This window comes from Falco naumanni, chromosome 2 (genome assembly GCF_017639655.2).
Source record: "Falco naumanni isolate bFalNau1 chromosome 2, bFalNau1.pat, whole genome shotgun sequence".
Taxonomy (NCBI): Eukaryota; Metazoa; Chordata; class Aves; order Falconiformes; family Falconidae; genus Falco; species Falco naumanni.
In genome coordinates, this window is record NC_054055.1 from 663617 (window position 1) to 688214 (window position 24598).

At 49.3% G+C, this 24598-nt stretch overlaps 1 protein-coding gene across 3 annotated transcripts in view; it reads left to right on the plus strand.

The window, feature by feature from the left end:
* The window catches only part of SLCO2B1 (solute carrier organic anion transporter family member 2B1), a 61157-nt gene extending 51189 nt beyond the window's left edge, over window positions 1–9968 (plus strand). The window contains exons 11-15 of one of the 3 annotated variants that reach the window (XM_040583802.1): window positions 233–389; window positions 5481–5650; window positions 7484–7548; window positions 8225–8345; window positions 9401–9966. In XM_040583802.1, coding sequence (XP_040439736.1) covers window positions 233–389; window positions 5481–5650; window positions 7484–7548; window positions 8225–8345; window positions 9401–9575 — 688 coding nt within the window. In that variant the 3' untranslated portion in view covers window positions 9576–9966. Of the gene's footprint in view, window positions 1–232; window positions 390–5480; window positions 5651–7483; window positions 7549–8224; window positions 8346–9400 lie in introns of all 3 variants that reach the window. The other 2 variants (XM_040583800.1, XM_040583801.1) reach the window with 2 other exon arrangements.
* Window positions 9969–24598: the final 14630 nt, after the last annotated feature.

Here is a 24598-nt window from a genome sequence, read left to right on the forward strand (position 1 = left end):
TAAGTGGGTGACTCCCTTAACCATTTGTGGTCAGCATGTGTTGCCCAGGCAGAGCGCAGGCTTGTGGGGTTAAAGTGGAATTTCTGTGGGTCATCACTTGCATATGGGGAAGGTTTTGTTAAACAATCAAGTGTTTCTTTCCTAACCTCAATGTACGTGCAATATATTTCCTGTATAAGATTCATGTTAATGATGCTCAATACCATGGATTAATATCTTCTTCCTGCTGTAGCTCTGAAGTTGGACACCACACCTTGGAGTGTAACCTCCAGTGTAACTGCCCTGAGAAAGCCTATAACCCCATCTGCGGCTCTAACGCTATTGAATACATCTCACCCTGTTCTGCCGGCTGCAGAGTCATAAATATCGATGCAGACAACTCGGTCTTGGTGAGTAATTTCCACTGTGCTCGTGTCCTGCCTTGGGATGGCTAATGAGGGATGACCAATGCAGTACTCAAGTCTGGAAATTAGGTTTTCTGATGTTTGTTAGCATTGGACAAGCTCCTGGTGTTGGGCGTGACCCTTTGAAATGAACAGGGGAAGGCTGAGAATGTCCCAGGAAAACCCTGGTGTCTCTTAGCGCTCTCCAGCTTAATGCAGTCCTTGCCAGTAGAGGTCCTTGGCCAAGGCAGCAAGCAGAAACCTTTTTAGGTATCCAGCCTTGGAGGATGTCAAGGTGTCCTCCCCCATCCACTGCTCCTCTCAAGGTCAAGTTTTGCTCCACAAACCCTAGCTTCAGTATTTCCCTTGCTACCTAGCAGTTTGAGTGGACTTTTTGCCTTTTGTTTCCCTTCACCCCTAAACGGTCACCAACAAGGTCACCTTTCTTAGCTGTGTTTCCTGTGGTGGGACAGGAGGATGGGCGGTATGGAAGGGCCAATCTCAGCACCTAGCATGACCTCACATCCATGGATGCCTCTTGTACTCAAGGGATGTTGATTGTGGATGTTCCTCCATGCTCTCCACTCAAGTGGATGTTTCTCAGCAGGGTGAGGCAGCCCACCTCCAGAAGGCTCCTGCTATGAATTGCCCCATCTATGATCCTTGACCTACCGATTAGATATGAGGAAGAAACCCTTCCCCGTGAGGGCGGCGAGGCGCTGGCCCAGGCTGCCCAGAGCAGCTGTGGGTGCCCCATCCCTGGCAGGGCTCAAGGCCAGGCTGGACGGGGCTGGGAGCAGCCTGGGCTGGGGGGAGGGGGCCTGCCCCTGGTAGGGACTTGTATGATCTTGAAGGTCCCTTACAACCCAACCATTCTGTGGTTCTATGAAACCAGGCTCCCAATTAAGGCATCACATGCCCGAACTTCCCTGAAACTCGATGGAGTCCGAGTGTTTCCATTTTTCGAGGGTTGTGAAGGCAAAATATCAGTGCATGTGGTACACATTTTCACATACCTTGATGTCTTGCAGCAGGTATCACCCATAGTGCTCACCCCATAGTTTTTGTTTGGCCTTTACCTAAAATACTGTTCAAAGCCTAGAATGAATAATTTAATTATTTAAATTTTTTTGCTGAAGCAAAACGCAAAACTACACTTGGTCCAAACTCCCTCCCTGCAGAGTGAGGGGAAATACCAGCTGAAAACGCTCAACTGATACCTACAGTTGCAGAAGCAGCCTGGGTGTTTCCATCATATAATTCATTTTAGCTATGCTACATCTATAGATCAAGAGAAAGGAGACAAATCTTGCTTTTGGAGACTCTGGGAGCAACTCTGTATATTCTGGGCAAGCCAGGCGTGGAGGGACCATTGCCCCAGTGCACGCAGCAGTGACATTTAGCAGACCTCCAGTGAATGCTCTGGGGGGGCCTCATTGGAGCAATGTTAATCCACCTTTCAGCCTGCAGATTCGCAGCTTAAAAAGTTATGATCTAGTTGCAGCGTGCATCCCCTCCCCAAGTGCCAGTTGTCAAGGCACACGTCTTGCATGAGAGGATAACTTAGCAGGAGAGTCCCGATGCAAGGGCTAGAGAAATGGGGTTTGCTCTTGGCTTACCCTTGATTTGCAGACCTGGCAGGGTTATTTCGCTGCCCTGTGCTTCTCTCTTCTCTGCTCCTCCCTGCCTGCTACCAAAACCCCAACAGAGCTGAGTTTTCACAGTGCCAATTGTCTGTCTGGTCTCCAGTCAATACGGTTCAACAAATAAATAGTATGGAAATCTTTGCCAATTCAAATACCTATCTGAAAAAAGTTAGCAATTCATATAGGGTGAGTAGTTTCCTGCTGTGTTCTTGGCACAGGATATGCATGGCAGCATGGGACTGTCTGGGCACTTTCTAGCAGCATTTTGTTAATTAACAACACGTCATTTTAATAACAATTACATTTTCTGCCAGACCTTAGTCCCAAACATACTTTTATGCATCCCTGTACCTGCCTTTTGTACAGCAGATCCTTTTCAACTGTTTCTTCCTCCTCAAAGATGCCTCCAGCCCTTTGGCATCCTGTGCTCCTGAGTGTGACCCACTCCTGCACTCATTATACATATAATTATGTGTAGCCACACGTTAGAGCAAAATCAGGGCTCCCTTGATGGTGCCATGCAAACGCTACTTGGTAAAGCCAGCATTAATTCTTACTTTAGCACTAAGATAACTTGCTGAATCTTCTTTCCACCTACTGATGCAGCTTGACCCGATCTGAGTTGTGTGAGAGGTTCTCCTGCACAGGGACTGTGTCTTGGTAGGTTGGTATAAATACTGAGCCATGTGCCAGCACGTCGTAGCTGGAGCACGTTGCACCTGCCTGGGATGGGAGCTCGTGGCATGCAGTGATGTGGCTACAGACGCTGAGCCCTGCTCCTTTATCATGCTGGACTAGGAGCTGAGCTCAGGTGTCTGCAGAGCAACCTCACACCCTCTTGGGTAGTACCTGTTGCATAAAAGAAAAAAAAAAATAGGTTATGGCATTCTTTCAGCTCCTGCTTTCTCTGCTGCATTACACTGTTCTTACCATTTTCAGCACCTCTTTGCCAGAGCAGGGACCTGCGGCACTCATTGCCCACTGCTTTCCGTGTCCCAAATGCCTGGGTTTCTAGAAAACCTCCCAATGTGCAGAAAAACCTACAATTTTGTGCTTAGCTTTGCTGCAGCCCTTCCAGAGAAGGCTTGCATGGTGCAAACTTGGCTTTAATACTCTCATTTGAAAGCCTTCGTGCACTGAAAGCAATTTGCTCTTTGCATTGCCTGATGTCCCCAAATTTCATGGGCAACAGCAGGAGCCTACAAACTTTGCCCCCTGGCAGTGACAGCCTTTTAGTGCTTTGCTGTTTGTTTGGGTCCGGCATGACCTGTTGGAGTGAGGTGGCCACGGAAGCTCCCCTAGGACTGCAGGAATCTCTGTGCCATGGGCTCCTGGGTTTCTGAGCCTTGCTCTGTTTTCATCGTGCATTGCCATGGATGGGAGTGGGGACGTCCCTCTGCTGCCAGCTGAGTCTGGTCTGGTCTGGTCCCCAAATTTAGGATACAGGAAGGTCCCAGCGGGGAAAAAAAAAAAAAAAAAAATAAAAAAGGATTAAATAAGGCAGCATCAGGCAGAGTATAGTGTGAGCAGCTCTTTCTCTCTTAAGAAAACAATTGCTAAATGGTACTGTTGGGGAAGTTTGACGCACAGCCCTGAAAAACCCGGGGCTGGCTGTGTGCCACCCAGCTGCCTGTTCCTGCCCAGAAACCACAGCCCTGGTTTCAGGGCTGCTCTCCGTTATTCTCCTCTCCCCACTTCACTGGGTGGTTTCCCTAGCCCTGGGGCTGCGTCAGCCTTGTGGCACTGCTGCCCAGACGATGCGTCTCACAGAGATGGGCCACTGGTGGCTTTGTGGCTTGTCCCCGCTGCTCAGAGGTTTTTGCAACCAGGGTCATGCTCCCTGCTCTAAAATCCTCCAAGGTTTTGAATGAAAGGGGAAGAGCTCTGCCTTGTGCCTCCACCACGTGTATCTCCAGCCCTTGGTCTCCATTTGGCTTTGTACAAGTCCCCTTAATGTCGTGACTCTGATTCTCTGGAAAAGGTAGTGGTCACAGAGATCAAGCAAGTTCGAGTTTATCTAATTGCATTTTTGTTAACTGCTTTGGCCCAAATTAATCTTGGCTATCATAGGCACTTCCCTGTGGTGGGTCCTCTGGAGACCCACCTCTCCCTCCACGACTGCAGAAGGAGCCCAGATGATGAGTTTGATTTAGTTCATTTCAGATGGCTGAAGAAGATAAATCCCAGTCTTAATTTAAAATATTAAATCTTCTTTCCTAAAGGAAGGAGGAGGAATTACATGCCTTTTCATCCCAAATCTCCCCCCACATCGTGCTCTCAGCTTTGTGGGTCTCTTTTATGGGTGTCACCCATGCCACTTCCCCAGGCAGTGATGTAGGAATGGGGATTTGGGAGACCCTGGGCTGCCTCTGCCTCTGAGATCACCTTGTGCAAACTGCCATCCCGGCATGAATCTGTCCCCCTCCGGCAACAATAAGATCCTGCTCATTTTATTTAAAGGTCTCTTTCAAAAAAAAAAAAGAAATTTCTTGTTAAGAAAAGAGAAAATTGTGAGTAAATTCTGGAGGAAAAGAAAAAAATCCATATCCCTTGCCCTAGGGCATCTTTCCTTTGCTAATGCTGTGCCAGTTATTTATGATCCTCTCTCAAAGGTGAGATTTTGCATTTTCCCCTAGCAAGTGTTTTCTGATTTAGTGCCCCCCTGAGCCTGGGCTCTGCCTCAGTTGCCAGCTCTGCTCTACATGTAGCCCCTGGATGAAGGGTCTCTCAGCAGGAGACAAGCTGGGTACAGGTGATGGAGCCCAGGATGCTCCCCAGCTATTTCCTCCAAAAGATGGAACACAGGTGTGTAAGCTCACATCAGGCTTCAATGTTTTATTAGCTGTGGGTGAGATTTGTCCATGCCAAAACCCCAGATTTATGCAGGATGCCAAAGTGTTCGGCTGGCAAACGATAACGTTAAGCTTACATTATGTGTAGGCATCTTCAGCGCACAACAGGCGTGCAACACGGGGCTGGGAGCACAAGTGTAGGATTGCTGCAGAGGGTGGGGAGGCATTGCCGGAGCTCACACCAACAGGGCAAGGATGTGTCTGGGTAAGGAGCATTTCCAGGTGCCTCTGGAAGTACAGGGAGATGAACCAAGGTACTGTGGTGGTCCCAGCTTCCCCATCAGCTGTGTGTGCTCACCTGTGTGATATCTCCTACTGGGGACTGGGACCTCCTGTCAGAGATGATAGCGTGTGGAAGGCTGGAAGTGGGCATGGCAATATGTGTTTTCTCATCCACTCAGTCTGTTATCCCCAGCCAGCTTCATTGTATGTGTTTTTTTTCCACCCCCTGCTCCCTGAAGTGTTGAGTGCTAATTACTGCTAATTATTTACAGACAAAACCTAAACACCCTCCCTTCCTATGACAGCTGGCAGCTATTCCTGGTATCTCCATAGCCTTGAGCGGACGAGTAGCTTTGGGTTTTCTCTCTTCTTTGCAGAACTACACCAACTGCAGCTGCATCTCCAAAAACGGGCTCGTGGGGTTCGCCAAGCCCGGGACCTGTGGCACCGACTGCTTCCACCTCTTCCTGCCCTTTGTGGTCCTGTCCTGCCTGGCAGGGATCCTCGCCAGCACGTCCCACACGCCGTCCTTCATGCTTATCCTCAGGTGAGCAGACTGGGTTGGCCATGGTCTAGGTGCAGCCAGAAAAAGCATCCAGAGGTGGTGTTTGGAAAACCAAGGGGTCCTTGAATTGAGGAAGAAGTTTTTCTCCAGCTGAGGGACTGGAAGGTTAGATCAGCCCTATATTGCACCTCATGCCCAGTTCCTCCCTTTGTTTTTATACAGGTTTTGCACGAGTTGTCACAGGGAACTGGGAACAGGGCTTCCCTGCTCCTGTCATCTGGCAGTGCATGTGGTTGTCCATCTTCTAGGCTATGCATGGCTCAAGAGCAGGCTGTACTTTGCTAGCAAAGACCTGGCACAGCAGGTCTGGCCAGAAGCATTGAGCATTTCCAGGACCTGAAGCAGGAGAGACCTTCAGGACTTGCTTCTGTAGACCCTGCACTAACAGAGCTCCTGCTGCCCTAAGACTACAGAGGCTCTTTCAAGGTCTCTCTGGCCGTGGCTGCTGATCCCTGCAGAGTTTAGCAGCAAGTGGAGACCTTGGGCTGCTGGAGGCTTTACCATGGAACCACCAGTGCTGCATGGCTGATTGCTCTTGCAGGCAGCATTGGTGCTCACCAACAGGCTTAAGCAGGGAGCAGCCGGTGGGTGGGTGGGTGTCACACCATGCCAGGCCCCCACAGCACGTCCACCGTGGGGCTCATAGGAACCCCACGTTGTCCTCAGCACCCCCTATTCCTGGTATCAGCACAACTTCCAGGTCCAACAGCCATCCTGTTCCTTCTTCCCACCCACAGCTGATACCTCAGTAACGAGATGCACCAATAACTCGGCATTAATTTAGCACAGCAGTACTTTGGCACATTTTAATGCAGCTCTCTGTTAAGGGGTTTAATTACCTTCCTTTCTTCTCATGGATCTTGCTTGAATACAGCCTGCCTTGCCAGGGCAGAGAAGCCATGAGAACTCTAGTTTCACACAGCCTTGGAGAGGTGCCCATGGGGCAGGCTGGAGCCAGCCTCCACACGAGCCCCAGACTGGTGGGGCTGGAGCCTGGGATGAGCAGGAAAGGCTGAGGGTGTGGGGGGGCTGTGTGGGGAGAGAGGGGAAATCCACAGGGGAATCTCTGTGTTAGTTTATAAATGATATTTCCAAGCACGTTTCTGTGGTCGAAGCACTCCAAACAGTTGCTTTTTAGGGAAAAGTTGTGGTTAAAGCCTGTTTTTACCTTGATGGCCAGGTATTTTTAAATCTCCTTTTTCTGCCAAGAGTGAGCTACGTGTACACCAGGCAGTCAGAGAGGGAAGGGAAGCTGAGTCCTTGGAGGTGTGCTGACCTGGAGGTCCTCTGCCACCCAGTCCTCCCCCATGTGTGCCCCAGCAGGAACCACAGTCTGAAATATTTATTTCAGAAAACTGTGGTACCACTGAAATATATGCTGGGGCACCCCACCTCAAAAAAAGCCACTTCCTCCACGGGTAAATCACTTCTTCAGTTACAAAAAATATCCCTTTTATTGTTTGTGTTTGGCAGAGCCAGCGGCTATATTGGTTTCTGTTTGTGTTTTACTCACGTGGATTCTTTAAATTAAAAGCAAAAATACTTAGCTGAGCTCCTCCCTGCCTCTCATGGAGTTCGGTAGGTTTTTCAGGCTAAGAAAAGACAGTGGTAAGCTTCTATTTCTAGCCCTAATGAATTTCTAGCCCTTCATCATTTTTGCTGATGTAAATGGGAGCTGCCAGGGGTCCTTGGTGGTCAGGTGGAAGGATGAATTTTTGAGTGAGGTGCTGCAAACCTTTGTGTGATGCCAGGGAGGGAAACATCCCTCTTTGCAGAATTGCCAGAGGGGACACACATTTCCATTTTGTTTTTCAGGAGCATCCATCCTGAAGACAAATCATTTGCTGTTGGGATACAGTTCATGCTGCTGAGAGTTTTAGGTAAATTAATATGTGTTGAAATGCCATCCTAGAAAATCATGGCAGCTCCTGGGGGTTCATGGGGATTTTATCCCTGAGCAGCTCCAGGGCTGCAGAAGTACTGTTTATTCAGCTGGCCAAAGTCTGTCCTAAGCCAGGGAAAGATGCTTCCCTGCAGGGCCTGGAAGGCTGCACATGGTGGGGAGGGATGAGCATCTCTGTGGGGGTACACCTACACAGCTAAATAAAAGAGGGCAGGGAATAAGCTTAGGTCCAGGAGGGCAGCCCTCGGCTGTGTTCGGATGCTGCTGTTTGCCTCCAGCCCATCAGGTGGCTGCAAATCATGTCCTGTGAGCCCACTAGTTATTTTTCCTATGGTGAAAATCCATGTTCACTTGGAGGCCCCTGGAATATGCCACTGCAGTTGTGGGAAGGTGCTTGCATGCACAGTGCATGAAGGAGTTGAGCATCGTTCCTGGGATGAGCGATGGTCCCTTATCAAAGAGCAATGAGAAAGAAGGACTGTCTTGCACCTTGTGTGCAAATGCACAGCTCGCCCTTGGCGTGCTGTGCAGGACCAGCGGCTTTGTGGGACTTTCCAATCCCTTAGCACATGGGAAAAGGACCAGGGTTGGGTCTGTCCCAGGAAAGGCGCTCCCATCACATAAGAAAGTCCCCTCTGACCCTCTGCTTCCAGCATGGATGCCGGGACCCGTTCTGTATGGCAGCGCCATCGACACGACCTGCATCCTCTGGGAGAAGAAGTGCGACAGGAGGGCAGCCTGCAGATACTATGACAATAACCTCTTCAGGCAAAGGTAGGGATGAGCAGTCAGGCTAAGGGCTGAGGGTACAGAGGGAGACCCAGGGGGAATGTGGCATCAGGCCACCTCCGACGTGGGATGAGTTGTTGTGCATGTCATGGTAAGCAAATGGGGAGACTCACATCCCCCTGGCCTGTGCTAACTCCCAGCAGTGCCCAGGAATGGTTTGGACAGTCATCAGTACAGGCCAAAACCCTCCCAAGGATGATGCTAATTTACTGCTACAGACCACAGAGGTCCACTTCCAGAAGCATTCCCTGCACTAAAATGAGAACAACCGTTTGCTGGAACAACCTCCCCAGGGATGTGGTAGAGTCCTCATCACTGGAGGTTTTCAAGAAGCAAGTGGACAAAGTGCTAGATAACCTCGTCTAGGCTCCCTTTCCCACAAAATCTTGGACCAGATGATCTCCTGAGGTCTCTTCCAAGCTGGGCTGTTGTGTGATGCTCTAATTACTCATTTTACCAGCATTGATACAAGCAGCCTGTCCTGACACCTCCTCCATGGAGGTAATGCAGCAGCAGGGGTGACCCCAGCCTCAAAGATGCCTGTGAGGTGGTGCAGGGTCTGTGCAGGGTGCCTTGCACCCTGGGGTTCATCTTCCACCAGAACAGCCCAGCCCAACATGCAGAAGACACCAAATCCAGCCCATGCGCTGTGGGGAGGCTGGAAGGGAGTTGTAGGTGGTCTTCCATCCCCATTGTAAGTTCACTGTTGTTGAATGACTCACTGACCAGTAGCTGCAGCAAGTCCTATTCACCCTCAACCCCAAGATATGTTTTTATATGCCTCCTGCTTACCAGGAGATACGGTGCCTTAATGTAACACCAAGGACAAATGCATCTTGATAGCTCCTCTGCCTCCTCTTCCCACCCTTCTTGGGACCCAGGCTTGCAGCAGTCACTTGCCCAGTGCTGAATGTGCCCAAGGAGCCCGTCCCCATGTTCCCCCATGTTCAGTGTTTGCTGGGTGCCTGGGACATCAGGTGTTGGTGCTTGGTGCACATAGGAATGTTGATACCCTGATTTACCGTGTTTCCACCTCACAGGTACCTTGGTCTCCAGTTTTTCTTTGAGGTGGGTGCTTTTCTGTGCTTCGTGACCGTCTATGTGATTCTCAGACGGCAGGAGAGGGAAGCCAGCAATGCAGCAGAGACAAAGGCGGACCCAGAGAAGGAGAAACTGGCAGGAAACTCCAGAAAGAGCCCAGAATCCAAAGTGTGACACCGAAAATGTGAATTACAATCCATGTCTGGGCAGGTGAAGCCATGTGAATCACTCCACACCTGAACTGTGAAGGATGTGGACGATGGGGCTGCTTCCTAACCTTCTGGGTGGGGTGCATTATTCCTGTACTGCCATGTACTGTTCTATGCCTGCCTTCTCCACCTCCATGATGCAGCTTGCTCCTTCACATGGATTAGTCCACACTTATTAACCTTTGGACACTGCAGTCTTCTGGATTTATGTCCTCCAAAGCATTTGTTCCTGCTGACGGTCTCCGTGATGCCAGCTCTGGGTGTTAACCATATAGCTGAAAGGGTTTGTGTTTGGATTTTTTAAAATAAATAATTTTTAAGAAAATTTTTTTTAGTGAACCCATACATCTCCATAAATGATGGTCTGTCTGTAGCCCCCAACACGTCAGTTAACTTCTTCCTTTTGTTCTTGCAGTCTTAGATGGCCTTTCTTCCTTGAAGGCTTCATCCAGTACCAGCTGACATTGATGGGATTTTTGCAAGTATCAACTCACATGCTTTGCCCAGCTGCTGTGTAGATGCTGCTTTGGTGGCAAGGAGGGATGAGGGTGCTGGGCAGGGAGGACATCAGAAGGAACTGCAGATCTCACCTGGGAGAGAAACTCCAGCCCCCACAGACTCGTAGAGCTTTGGCAGCATGGCCACATTTTGCAGTAATAACAATAATTTTTATTTTTGCATCATCAGTACTTATCACAGGAACTTATTGAAGCATGTGAGTGTTAAGGCTCCCTCCCATTTTCCAGTTTGACAAAAGCAGAACTTTTCTCAGGAATGCAGGACCATAGAGGGAGGTTGAATCCAGCCCTCTTGCAGACTGGGCAGAACTTGCAGGGAAGTTGTTTGACCACAGAGCCAGGCAGCCATGCTGTGCTCTTTGAAGGGGTTACAGATGCAGCTGTAATTATGGGGTGAAAGTCAAGTCTGGTTTTATTTTGGTGCAGCTGCCTCTATTTTCTGCATTCTTCCCATCTTAAGGCTCCTTTGCACCCAAGCACAAATTGTGTTTCTGGTCTCATACCATCAGTGTGAAACCACAGAACATTGGGTAACTTGTATTTTTTGGCTGCAGAATGGAATCCAGTAGAGAAACCAAAAATTCTAAGTTCAGCCCAAATATGCGCAAAAGAAAAGAGATACATGGTGGAGAAAATTCATTAATTCCTCACACCCTGGTGAGTAGTCCTACCATAAGGTCTGGGGTGTGCAGAGAAGTAAGGTGGTAGAAGGTGGAAGGTGCAGTGGTTAAGTGGCTGGTTTAGATATTTCACCACTGTTTGCCCAGCTGTTTTGAGAGACCCAATTAAGATCCTTCAGAGTAGGAGGCTAATTTTATTTTATTTTATTTTATTAGGCTTTTTTAACATATTTTTGTCCATTGCCTTTTGTTCATTGATGAGCTGGTTAAGAGATTCTACAGCCCTGTTCATGGGTACCTACACACAGAAGTGACTTTTGGCTTATAAGAAGGTGTTAGAAGACAGACGTGTGAGTGGATGCTGAGGAGGTGTAGGTGGACCTATTCAAGGAAGGATGAGTAGCATGTCCTAACCATGAGCATTGGAAGGCCAAATCTGGGGGGGGTGTGTTTGCACTCTTCTCAGTTTTCAAGCCATGACTAGGTAGCATCTGTTTCTAGACCAGACTTTTACCAAGTGTGGAATAAGAATGAGGTTCTTTGGGAAAAAGCAGGGAAGAGACAGTCCATGATGTTCACAGTGGTCCCTCCAGCTCTCAGCAGCCCATGAATTTGTGGCATCCTCCCTGCATCCGGCGGGGAAGAAGGTTCTTTCCTGGCTAAGCACAAGCCCTTGGCTCACTGGCAGTTTCCTGCCTTGTTCAGCACAACTCAAGTCACTCCAAGGTACTTTCCAAACCACAACAAACTAATAACATCACAATTCATTTCATATTACGGTGAGGAAAGTCAAGAGCTGCAGTGTGCTTTGCCAGCAACACGCCTGGATAGGGTTGCAGGATGACTTTATAAAGTCAGGAAAGTTGCACCTCCCTACCATTAGGACATCGGAGTTCAGATGGGGACCAGACCATCCCTGAGCACCAGAGCAGCACAGCCTGGTCGGTGGCCACTGCAGAGATCCAAGGAGTCCCGGGCTCTGAGTTTTGATCGGCTGGTGCAATCCTTCTGCAAAATTGCTGCCAACCCTTTGCTCATCCTGTGCTGCTGGGTTTGCCATGCCGGGCTGTTGGACAGTGGTGGGGACAGGCACAGGGCGTAGCTGTGCTCTTGCAGAGCCTAGCACTTAGACTTCTGTTATCAATCAGAGCGGGACCATGCTGGTTTTGGCTGGGGTAATTTTCTTCACAGTAGCTGGTATGGGGCCACGTGTTTGGATTTGTGCTGGAAACAGGGTTGGTAATTCAGGGATGTTCTAGTTACTGCTGAGCGGTGCTTACTCAGAGTCAAGGTCTCTGCTCTTCACCCCACCAGTGAGCAGGCTGGGGGGACACGAGGAGGTCGGAGGGAACATCAGCTGACCCAAGGGATATGCCATAGCATATGGCATCATGCTCAGCATATCAAGCTGGGGGAAGAAGAAGGAAGAGCGGAACATTTGGAGCGATGGTGTTTGTCTTCCCAAGTCCCCGTTAGGCGTGATGGAGCCCTGCTGCCCTGAGGATGGCTGAGCACCTGCCTGCCCATGGGAAGCGGTGAATGAATTCCTTGTTCTGCTTGCATGCGTGGCTTTTGCTTTACCTACTAAAGTGTCTTTTCCTCAACACTAGAGTTTTCCAACTTTTACCTTTCTGATTCTATCCCCCATCCCACCGGGGAGGGGGAAGGAGCTAGCGGCTGTGTGGAGCTTAGTTGCCAGCTGGGGTTAAACTCCAAAACACCCTCAAAGGACAACTGTGCAGCCTTTCTGAAAGCCCCCCAGATTGCATCAGCTGTTTCTTAATCCTCATGATTACCAAAGCAGTGGTGTTGCTTGTAGAAAGGAGGGAGAAAAAGGGGGAGAAAACCCACCCTTACCAGCAATTTGTCTTATAAGTTTGTTCACAAACAGCACCATGCAAAAATGAACAGCAAGTTCAATGATGAACCTTGGATTCGCGGTGCTATTTCAGGTGACAGGCAGGCTGCACCGTCCCTCGGCCGTCTGACTGGAGCGATGGCCAGGTCTGCTGGGCTCACAACGGATGCAGGAGCAACCCGCAGGATGGCCTGGCCAGTTCACTCCCAGCATGGCCTGTTGTCACTGCTGGGCTTGGGACTCCACATCCATTTTCCACTTGGAAAACTCCTATCACATCATATAGAGATTTTTCTCAGGCAATGCACAAACTGGTTCAGCCTGAATTCTTCCTTTTCTCATTACCCATCCAGCAAAGGAGGGTTCCCTGTGGGTAAGCATCCAAGGCAATTGCAAACTGTGTATTTTAGCTTTGTGGTCAACTATAAGCCTGTTATTATGCTTTTGCCATGGTAATTTCCATTAATTTGGGCTGGAGTTTCTATAAAGAGAAATAAAATCACTTTTTCCCTTTCCCTTCCTATTCTAGAACACTGTTGAAAGGGACTGACTTGCAAGAGAAGATTAAAAAGGCTAGTTCCTGCTGTCAGCAGGGAGGGACATAAACCCCAGGAAATATGAAAAGGTTGTCAGCACCAAGGGAAGAGGAGGAGTGTTTGATGGAGAGCAAGGGGCAGGCAGGTAGGAGGATTACAAAAAAGAAAGCAAAGGAAGGTGTAGCATCAGCAAAATCCACCCGGTGCTGTTATGCTTTGCCAGGTTTTCCCCAGAGGAGATATTCCCCTGGAGATAGCTTAAAATAGATTTTACAAAGCACTTAAGGGTATGTCTTAGGCAACAGCCATAAATCGCACAGGGGAGGTTAACATCAGTCATTCCAGCTGGGCCATAACTCCATTGACTTTCTTCAGTCTTGCTCCTTTGTGCTCCAGGAAGGCTAAAGGAGATAACCTATGGTGAGGCAGGTACAGGAAAGATGTCCGGCTCAGGAACTGGATGCACTGGATGTTTCCGTGCAGCACTTTGTAATACCAGGGGTCACAGACCTGAAGACAGAAGAGTGCTTTTAGGGCTGCCGAGAATTGCACAGGATCAAAAGGATGTATTAAAACAGGAGCAAAGGCTATTTCCCAAACTACAAGAGAGCTTTTCAAGTTGTGAGGAGGTTAGGTGGGTGGCACCAGTTCCAGCAGAGGCAGCAAGCTGGTTAACAGACAGCTCTGCAGGAAAATAGCTCCAAGGCTGGGAGCCGCTTTTGCGCAGTTACCGCTGTCAGGTCACCCTGTTCATATCAACCCCTGCAAATTCCTCTGTGGTCTGCAGCATCTTTTCATCATATGCTGGCACTCTTTGTACATATGTTTTTAATGTGGTCGTGGTGGCTGGTCTCCAGTGCATTGCAGCCTCCAATTTAACGAGTCACTAAATGTAGCATTGTAGGAGCCCCTCAAGATCTCAGATGTCCTGTCTTAAATGTCAGTATCACAGAAATGTTCTAAGAGACCTCTGTAGGTCATCTAGTCAGCAAGATCATCACCAGCACTAGATGAAGGTAGCCGTGACTTTGACCTGACCTAGAAAAACCTCCAAGGATGGAGATGCCACAGCCTCCCTGGTGCCAGGGATGCACCACATTTCTGGTGACAAATGCCTTTCCTAGTGTCCAGCATGAGCTGCCCAAATCACATTGGGGCTGTTGCCCCTTGTTATGCTTTCTTTTGTGGCCGAAAACAGTTTAGATCTGTCCTCTCTACCCTTTAGGTAGCTGTAGGGTGGCATTAGATCGCCCTTAGCATCCTTTTGGGTAGACTAAACAAACCAGATCCCCCAGCCTCTTCCCACTGACCATGTGCCCCAGGTCCCCCCCCAGGCCCTCTCTGTTTTAGCCCCATCCCTCTTGAACTGGGGAACCCAAACTTCACACTATATCCCACATGTGGGATCACTAGGACTGAGTGTAGGGGATAAAAACGTTCCTCAAGGTCCCTCTGGTGCTGGCCAGCGTGTGGTTTGGCTTTCTCACAGTGAGAGTGGTCTGCTGGGCCTAAATTCAACTGGGTGTGCACTGTAATCCTTTTCAGTGGGTTCCTACTCGACCAGGCAGTTCTCAGCCTGCATTTGTGAGTGGGTTTATTTTGACCCATGCGCAAATTACCTCACACTTCTTGATGAGCTTTCCAGAGGCTTCTGTTGACCCAACCACCACGTTTCTCAAGGTCCCTTTGGACTGAAGCTGTCCCATTCATCATGTCACCTCTTCTAATTTAGTAACCCTTTCAGACTTGCTGAGATGCATTTTCTCTCATCATATATGTCATGGATGAAGCTACTGGACAATATCAGCCCCAGTACTGATCCCTGAGGATCAACAATTCCCCTTCCTACCAGCCATTGGCTGGATGTAGAGCCATTGATCGCTAGCCTCTAAGCCTGATAGTCCCACCAGTTTTCAGCCCATCTAACATTCCTTTGCCTACAAGCCAACACCTTCTCAGCCTTTTCTGGTTGTCTGGGACTCAGATCATCAGTTTTCCAGAGATGATAGAGGGTGACCTTGCAAACATGTTGGCCAGTTCCTTCATCACTCTCTGGTGAAATCCATCTGACTCCGTGGATGTGAATGCTCCAACTTCTCTGAGCAGTCGTCCTGCTCCCTGGGCTCTCCATTTACTTCCCCAACCATCCTGGGGGACACAAAGGTCTAGGAGATGGATATGCATGTAAACACAGGGGCTAAAAGGGTGTGTTGAGAACTTCAGTCTTTTCCACAGCATCTGACACCAGCTGTTTTCCACATCCATCAATGAAATCACATTTTCATTGATCCTTTTTTGACTAGTAGAATACCCATAGGATCCTTTCTTGTTGCCACATTGGCTTTATCTCCAGCGGGGCTTTGGTGTTCGGGATTGTGTCCCTAAGAGCCCAGGCAATGTATTTGTACTCCTCCTCTGTTGCCTGTCCTCACTCCCATGGTATGCTCTCTTCTTGTGTTTTACCTCATTGGTAAGATCCTTATTAATGGCCTTTCCTTGAAATTACTGTTCTTCCTGCCCAAGATGAGGGCTTATCCTGCGTTCGTCAAAGTTTTCTTGACAAACAGCCCCACTCTGCTGGGAACCCCAGCCTTCCATGGCTGCTCCTGGAGGATTCTGCCTAGTGAGTCTCCAAACAAAAGTCTGCTTTCCTGAAACCCTGAGGCATAACTGCTGTTCACCTTCCCTGCCTTCCTCCAGACCTTGCCTGCCTCATGATGGCAGCAGCCCCAACTGCCTCTGTGGCCACATTTGCTTTCAGTGTTTCTCCATGATAGAGCATCACCTTACTCAGCCCCTCTAGCATCTGCACTGGGAAATTGTTACCTGTCTGGGGTTTTTCCTTTGGCTGGCATGATGGAGATCACACATGGATCCCCACTGTCTCACACCCTGAGTGCTGTATTTGTCTTTATCTGCTGATGGTGTCCCCTGGCTGAGTTAGTGATTGATGTCCATGCAGTTAACTGCCATGGAAAGCTGGAAATTTGGATGAGCCTTAGCAATTTTTCTATAACATCCTGAATCTGGGCTCCAGGCAAGCAGCAAACCTCCCTAAATGGCAGGTCGGTCCAGTAGGTAGGTGCTTCTGTCCTGCAGAGCAGTCTCCAACCACCAGCACGGCTGCTGTAGTGACGTGAGGTCTCTAACAGCCCAAGGTTTCAAGCCCATAACCTTCCCCTGATGGATCCAATTCCTCCTCCTGTTACCAGCCCTGAACTCATTTTCTTGGCAGATCTAACCCAGATCCATGCATTTTTCATCCAGTCCCAACCAGCTTTCTGTGCCAACAGTGGCACAGCATCCCTCAGTAGCCAAGGCAGCACGGTGCTGGTAGAGCAGCGGTACCCAAGTGGCACCACACCAAAGTATCTCAACAATTTACCATCTGTCATCCTCAAACCAGAAGAAGCTGAGGCACCAAAATAAAGCTGGGCCAGCCCTCTCAGAGCTGGCTTTCCCCTTTTGCCCATGCCGCTCAGCCCAGTGGTCAGTGCACTGGGAAGCCCTTCAGAGCAGACAGCTCAAATCTTCTCCACTGCAAAATTAACACACTTCCTCGTCTTTTCTCGGGAGACACAGGGGAAAACCTGATAGTTATCCTCTTGACAGCAACTTTTTTTTTTTAAGTACCCATTACCATTTGACCTTCCCTTTTACGGAGTAAACAAACCCAACAGATTCAGCCTCTCCCTCCTAGCTTGTGTTTTCTAAACCCTTAATAAATCCATCACTGCCTCCTCCAGTCTCTCTAATTCCTTCATACACCTCCGAAAGTGCAGCACTTGGCTAGGCACAGATGGGACTTCCTCAGCACGGGCCAGAGCATAAAAGTGATAATACTCAGTGCCAGAACCTCTGGAGTGTGGTTTCATCCCCCAAGTTCCCATCAGCTGGGAGAACCCACAATATTGGAGCATGGCTGCATCCAGTACAGGGTCTGCATGCCCAAAGCACTTCTCGGCTGCAAGGGATCTGGGAAATGGCAGAGATGGCATGAGAGAGGGTGTGGGGATCAGCACAACACTCGACAGAGACTTGCACTCAAAGAAAAGAGGATAGGGAGGAATTTGAGAAGTTTCCCAGGTTTGTCTGTTTTCCTCAAAGCAGGGCCAAGGCCACTTTCTCCATCCCTGATGAAAGATAACCCAGTCCTTCCTAGCAGCCCCTTGCCAGAGGCCAGCAATTACTCAGGCAGAAGATCGTCACTGTCCCAGCCGAGAAAGATGCCTACTTCATTATCGAGGAGTGACAAACGGCAGTGCAAATGGTGGGAGCAGCAAATTCAGTAATTGCTCTTGTCAACTGTATTAAATTGAGACAGCTTAACACAGCAGTTCTTCAGGTGTCCCTGGCCAGCACCCAGACTCCATCCATCCAGCAGTAGAGCAGGAGCTGGTTGCCTTCAAGTACCACCGTGCACAGATGAAGGTTCAAAAAGGGGCACAGCTACATCTCCAGTGCTTGACATGGTGAGGACCCACTCACGGCCGGGATAGCCCTCCCCACAGTCTCTTACACAAGACAGGGATGGGGACCACCACCTCAAAATAGGGTTCGCAAAAGCTGAGATGTAGTACTGGGAGCCGCTTGAACCCAGCAGAGGTAAATAGCAGGGAGGTGTGATGGAGATCTCTGTCTGGAAAGCCACAGCACCTCTCTTTTTTGTCTGATTGCCCCATGATTAGAGCCCTTGCTTGGGGCAGAGGAACCCAGACTCCAACCCTCCATCTTCATGAGGGTTTTCAATGTGTCGCATCTTGTAGATGTCTGTATTGGTGCCGTTCCTGGCATTTTAACCCCTTCTCACTAAACAGCCTATCTTCTGGGCTGCAGCTCAACCCATGAATATTCACAATTGGTTCAAATCTTTGCAGGCTAGAGAAGAAAAACATCAGCAGAGTTTGCCAAAGATTCAATGAACCTGGTTCCTCACTGTCTGTCTGAGTGAGGAGGGTTCCAAGGCATTTATGGAGCTGAGAGCTACTTTATAGCCAAGCACAATGCTCATTCCTCTGGAAAAGAGAAAAGCTAAAGCTTTTAAATAGACTAGCATCCCCTTGGTCTATTTATCTCAGCTAGATATCTCCCCATGGTGCTCCTGGCCACCGCTCTACTGCAGTCAAAGCCCAGATGGTTTCTTCTGGTCATCTGCTGCTGTCGAAGGAGCAGGTTTTTCAGCAGAGGGGATAGGGATGGTCCCATGTGGATTTGGTGACTGCAGAATGCCAACAAAAAATGTGTATCAAAACCCGCTGGATGTTTCTGTTAAAATTCGCTCAGACTGCCTCCAGCAGCTTGAAATCCGTTCCCAGAAAATGCTCGTTGAAGAGACCCAGTTTGAAGCAAAACCACGAAGAATCGCTGTGCCTGGCCCAGCCTAGGACTGAGGCAGAGCTGCGAAAGGCATCCAGTCCCCAAGCTGGGGAAGAGGAAGGTAAATCATTCAAATATGTATATAAAAAAAGGTAGAAATACTCAGTTTAGGAAGGTCCAGGAAGTTCCCACTGGGATGCTGAAAAGATGAGCCAAGGGAGCCCTGAACTGCTGCTAATTAACCCCACAGTTCACAGAGGCTGGGGGTTTATGGAGGATCTTGGAAAGGGAAAACGAAGGAATTGGGCAGATCCAGATCCAGCTTAACGCTGAGCACCAGAAAGATGGTGAATTGCTAATGCATGTACAATCTCCTGGATAATAATGTAATGGATTGTCACATCAAACATTTAATTTCTCCTTTGGGCAGGCAACTGGCCCATCTGGGGAAGCAGCGCAACCTCTTGACTTAAGTAAGGATTTTGACACTACCCCACTGTATTGTCATAAACTGATCATCCGCCATATGAAATTAACATGCAGAGAGGAGAAAAAAGAAGGGGAAAGAGCATGCTTAATTGGAAAGCTTCACTTCCAGGGGTTACGGGTAGTTTACTGCCTAGCCTAGCCAAAAGGTTTTATCTAGCAGGATCTCACTAAGGTCTGTTCTGTCTCCGACACTAATCAATATTTTAATTAATGACTTGGACGATAAGAGAAAGAGGAGCTAATATAATTCCTGCCTGTGGTCACAAGTGCTGCCAGCGGCAGGATTAGGATTCAGATCATTCATGGCAGATTGGAGAAATGGCCTGAAATCAATAATGCTGGGATTCAACATCAAGAGCAAAACGGCGGTGTCGAGGAAGGAGAGCTCGGGTGCAAAATCTGCCCTGTGAGAAAAGGGATATGGCAGCCACCTCTTATACAGAGTAGCTGTAAGGAGGAGGGAAGATTAGTTATTTCTAGGAAAAAATTCTATCAGATAGGGAAAAAATGTAGGTGGAGGATCAGGAAAAAGCTTCAGCTGCAGTGAGGTGCCTGAGCAGATCGTAAAGCCCTGGCACCTTGGTGGAAGATTTTAGGAATGGGAGATGCAAGTATCCATCTGTCTAATCCAAAGTCAAAGGGTGACTATAATAAAGGAACACTCTTTTCTTAGACCAAAATATATATGAAGCTGTTGAGCCCCTTCCAATCTGCCCTCCCGCACTATACCGAAGTGCTGAAGAGCAGCAAAATGGAGGGGATGTCCTGGGACCCTGCAGGGATGCTGTGCATGCTGGTACTGCTCAGGAGCTGGCAACGCTGCCGGCATCACCGCCATGTCGGTGCTGCCAGCTGTGTGACAGTGAATGAACCAGACAGGTGACATGTTCAGTATGGTCACAGGAAACGTTTTCCCAAAGAATGACTTTTTTCACCTGCACATCTCCCTGGGAGGTGGGAGAGCTAAAGCCAAGACTTATTTGGGTGTTAAAAGGTTGTAAAATTCATATAGGTCTTGGCAAAGCCCAGAATGACATCAGGCATGGTTGCAAATGTAAAAGGGAAGAAAATCTCATACTTCAAAGCATCTTCTGTCAGATGGGGAGCAGGAGAGCTTGATTTTGGGGTTTCTGCTGTGGTCCAGCATCTGAGACAAGTTATAAAGGAAATGCAAAATGCTGCTGTGATTTTATCTGGCAGCACCCATGTCTAACAACATGTGCCTTGGTCTTGTGGCTTGTTCTCCAGCTAGTGACAAGAAAGAAAACAGACCCTGACACAGAAATGTGTAAGAGAAATCCATGCTTCTTGCTGAGGTCACTGCGTGGTGCAGGCAAGCATGAAAACAGCCTCTGGCACAGCTGTCAGTTGGATTTCTTCCTTGCTTTGTGGGTTCTGAGCACACATCTGGGTCCAGGGATAGGAAGAAAGGCAGCATCCCGGGGGGGCTGCAAGCCCATGGACTCCAGGGTTTCAGCCAGGCTCCTCACCCCAGCACCAGGGGAGAGGTGGGAGGAGATTTTGGGATCTGCCACTCCAGCAGCACAGACTCTGCAGTGTCCTGGTTGACAGAGGCTGTCCATGAAGAAGGCAGTATGAGGGCTTATAGGCCCTGTGGTCCTGTGGCAGGTAGAGAATCACTGAATCACACCTGTGTGGCCTGATCTGATGCTGCTTTCCAGAAGGTCTCACACTGATGCAGCTGCAGCCCGACGGAAGTATTGCAAAGAAAGGGCCACCTGCCTTTTCCATCATGCCAAGTGAAAGGAGGAAGGGGAAAAGCTGAAGAAGTCACAGCTTCTGGAATCTCAGATCCTCTGTGCTGCAACCATATCTTGGTGCACCACTTAAAGAAGTGGCACAAATGCTTCTCCACTGCATAGCAAGTATCACCCCCAATTTTTCACTTTCTACAGAGTCTCTAAATTTAGAGTTTCATTTTTCCAAGCAAACTGCAGCTGTACAAACAGCTAGAGCCATGCTCTGACTCTAGGAGAGCTCACCAGTAGAGCAGGGACAACACCACTATTTGGACAGGAGATCATGGGGAAAGGACTGTGTCCTGCAGAGAACATTGCTGGTGTCCAACGGCTGGCTTTGCTCTTGGGTTTGATCAACAACCCACTGCCATTTGGGGTCTGCCTGGTGCATGGCAGGGAGAGGTAGGACACAGCCATGCTTTCCAAAATAGTGCTTTTTTTTTTAGACAACAAGAACCAAGAAATAAATATGTCAAACCCCATGAAATGCTACTGATGGCTTGGGTGGCCTTTTCTTGTAGGCAGTAATTGTACCATCAGACCAAGACCAAGAAAATCACCTGACAGCTATTTATCCAACGACTCCCTTCTTTGTCGCCTGCTCTGAAGTGCTGTGTGGCATTTGACTGTCCTTTCAAACAGGTTTTTGCATTGCAGTTTTAGTTACTTGGGTCAACATTTCCTTACAGAGCTGTGACACCAAAGAACCCCGAGGACCTGCCATTTACAAACCTTTCTTCATTCAGCTGAATCTCAAAGAAAAAATACTTCCAGAAAAAAAAAAAAAAAAAAAAAAAGAATTAACAAGCTGTTCATTGAAGAACGACCGCCCTATCCATGGAATGCAGCCTTCTCTAGGGTGACCTCTGTGTCCCTTGGCCAAGAGCACAGCAGGACATGGGGTTGATGGCGGCTGCCTGAATGCAGAAAAGGCAGAATTTGCTGGGATTTGGCCACGTTGCTGGGCCTTCATTATAAGAGTTTTAACCTCATATCATTCCTTCAAATTAAATTGGCATTCACCAGAATTCACTTGCTGTCCTATGCAGAGAAGGTACAACCCCTTGCACTTCGAGGCATAAAATTAACTCCCCCTGTTGCTAAACTGAATGTGTTTTCCTACTTATTGCTAAGTGCCCTCCCTCCTTCTCTTCCAGTTGTTCTTACTTGAAGGTCCAAGAGAAACAGAGCAGAATAAATCAGGCAGTCTCTTCTGTGTTTAGAGACAGGTTGAGTAATGATTACTCATGAAATATGAAATTCATCTTTGGGGTTTAATGTACTTATAACAAAGTTGTGCAGGAGCTTGTTGTTGAAGGCTCTGAAATTATTGTGGTGAGGGAACAACATCCTTTATCCTCCACATCTGATAAGAACTGACACTGCGTCATTGAGCATATTCCCAGCTTCACCCTAATCTGTTGCTTTCAGGGAGCTGAAGGACAGAAGTGCTTTCAGACGGCACTGATAAAGGCTGCCATAACAGTTTAATCCCTCTCACCTCACTTTTCTAGTTAAAATGTCATTTGCTAAAAAGACGAGAACCTGAGATGGTTCCAAGCTGTGCACACTGTTAAAACTTTCTGAGCAAACTTCAGTGAAAAAAGAACAAATGTTCCCCAGCTAAATTTGCTACCGAAACCTTGCTGTTACACCTGCTATTAAAAGAGGTTTCCCTTTCCACCCTCCCCATCTTCTGCTTCTCCCAGTGCCATGACCTAGCTACACATTGGACACGAGATGTATCCAAATTGCACTCAGGAAGTTTTTGGGGAACCGGTGCTCATTTTTTTTTTCCCCAGCTCCTGATTTCTTGTGACTGCAGGAGTGCTCTGGAGCAGAGGCTGGGCACAAATAAAGAGATATTCAGAAATCTTTGCAAGCAGGAGGATGAGTGACCACATAGGGAGGACATGGGTCTGGGCGGGCTGAGACATGGTGGGTTTGCACATCACCCAGTCCTTCAGCCTCAGCTCTGTTCGTAGACAGGTCTAAAGGGAGCCCTTGAAGGTGAGACGTGAGGGAGGCAAGTGAGATGGAGACAGGTATCTGCAGATGGGTTTCCCATCAGGTGACCCTGGAGAAAACAGATACATGGATAAAGTGGTTACTTGGGGGTGAGAGACTGCCATGGTGAGCAAGAAGACAATGTGAAGAGCATTGTTAGCACAGAGACACAAACTAGACCTCCAGGGATGGAGTAGGCAGAGGCACAGAGAGAAAGATAACCATGTCAGAGCCTATGGAGACCTCCAGAGATGAAAAGAAGGAGGAGGAGTGCTGGAGAGGAATGAGTCAGTTAGCCAAGGACACATCTTAGCAGCCCATGCGGCTGCATGCTGCGGGCTGGGGGCAGGGGGCTGGGAACTGCCCGGCGGGGAAGGGCCTGGGGGGGCTGGTCGGCAGCCGGCTGGGCATGAGCCCCCCGTGTGCCCAGGTGGCCACGGCGGCCAGCAGCGCCCTGGCCGGTGTCAGCAGCAGCGTGGCCAGCAGGGCCAGGCAGTGCCCGTCCCCCTGTGCTGGGCCCTGGTGCGGCCGCCCCTCGAGCCCTGGGCTCAGCGTTGGGCCCCTCACCCCCAGACAGACCCGGAGGGGCTGGAGCGTGTCCAGAGCCGGGCAGGGGCTGGGGAAGGGGCTGGGGGAGCTGGGGGGGCTCAGCCCGGAGAACAGGGGGCTCAGGGGGGCCCTTCTGGCTCCCTACAGCTGCCTGGCAGGAGGCTGCAGCGAGGGGGGTCGGTCTCTGCTCCCAAGGAACCAGCGGCAGGACAGGAGGGAACGGCCTCCAGCCGCACCAGGGCAGGTTCAGGGTGGGCACTGGGAGAAATGTCTTCCCCGACAGGGTGGCCAAGCACTGGCACAGGCTGCCCGGGGACGGGGTGCAGGCACCGTCCGTGGGGGGGTCAGAAGATGTGTGGATGTGGCACTTGGGGACATGGGTTAGTGATGGACTTGGCAGTGCTGGGTTAATGGTTGGACTCGATGATCTTAAAGGTCTTTTCCAACCTAAATGATTCTGTGATTCTATGATTCTGTGACTGTGGCTTGCTGCCTCCAGAGAAGGAAGTCATGGAGAAAGATCTTCTCTCTTCATCCTCTGTTTCCAGCACGGGGGCAGGAGACCCCAGACTTTGTGCCTTTGGGTGCATCCCACCCTGTGCTTGCCAGAGGTCTGTGACAGAGATGCTGAGGGTGGTCTGGGTGGAGGGTGATGGGAAATGCCTGTGTGTGAGAGTTCCTGTAGAAACACTAAAGCCAGGCAGATAAGGATGAGGCACTGACAAACGGGGACACCATCAACAATGAACAAACTGGGAACACTGCGTAAACTTTACTCCCAGCCTGCCCAACACCCACTCTCCTGTACAGCTCCTTCCAGCCACCCTCTTTGGTGCAGACCAGTTCTGGCAATGTGAGGGTGACAAGGAAGTGCCAGCCCATGCCCCATGAGCTGCCCTCATCCTGCTGTTCCACTAGGAGACAGGCAGGAGCTATGCCTAGCCCCAAAGCAAGGAGATGCAGCAGCTTTGCCTAAGATTCACAAAAGTCAAAATAAGCAAGATATTGACTCAAAAGAGACCTGCTGCAGACCCCTTTCCCAAGAAAGCTTGTCATTTCCAATGAAGAGGAATCCATGAGTGATAGGAAGGACCAGACATTTTGGAGTCTTGATCTACCTCATTGCATGTAGACGATCCCGAGCCGACTGAGGCACACACACCTTGGTGCTGGCAGATATGTGCAAAGCAGATAGGGAGTGGGTGAAACCTAGGAGCAAAAGCCTGAAACTCATCTGGATCAAAACAAGTATCACTGTCCCTTCCAGAAGGTCTCACATTGAGTCTTTTTGCATTGACCTCCTACACCTGGAGTTGGAAGGGGCATAGCTCTTGT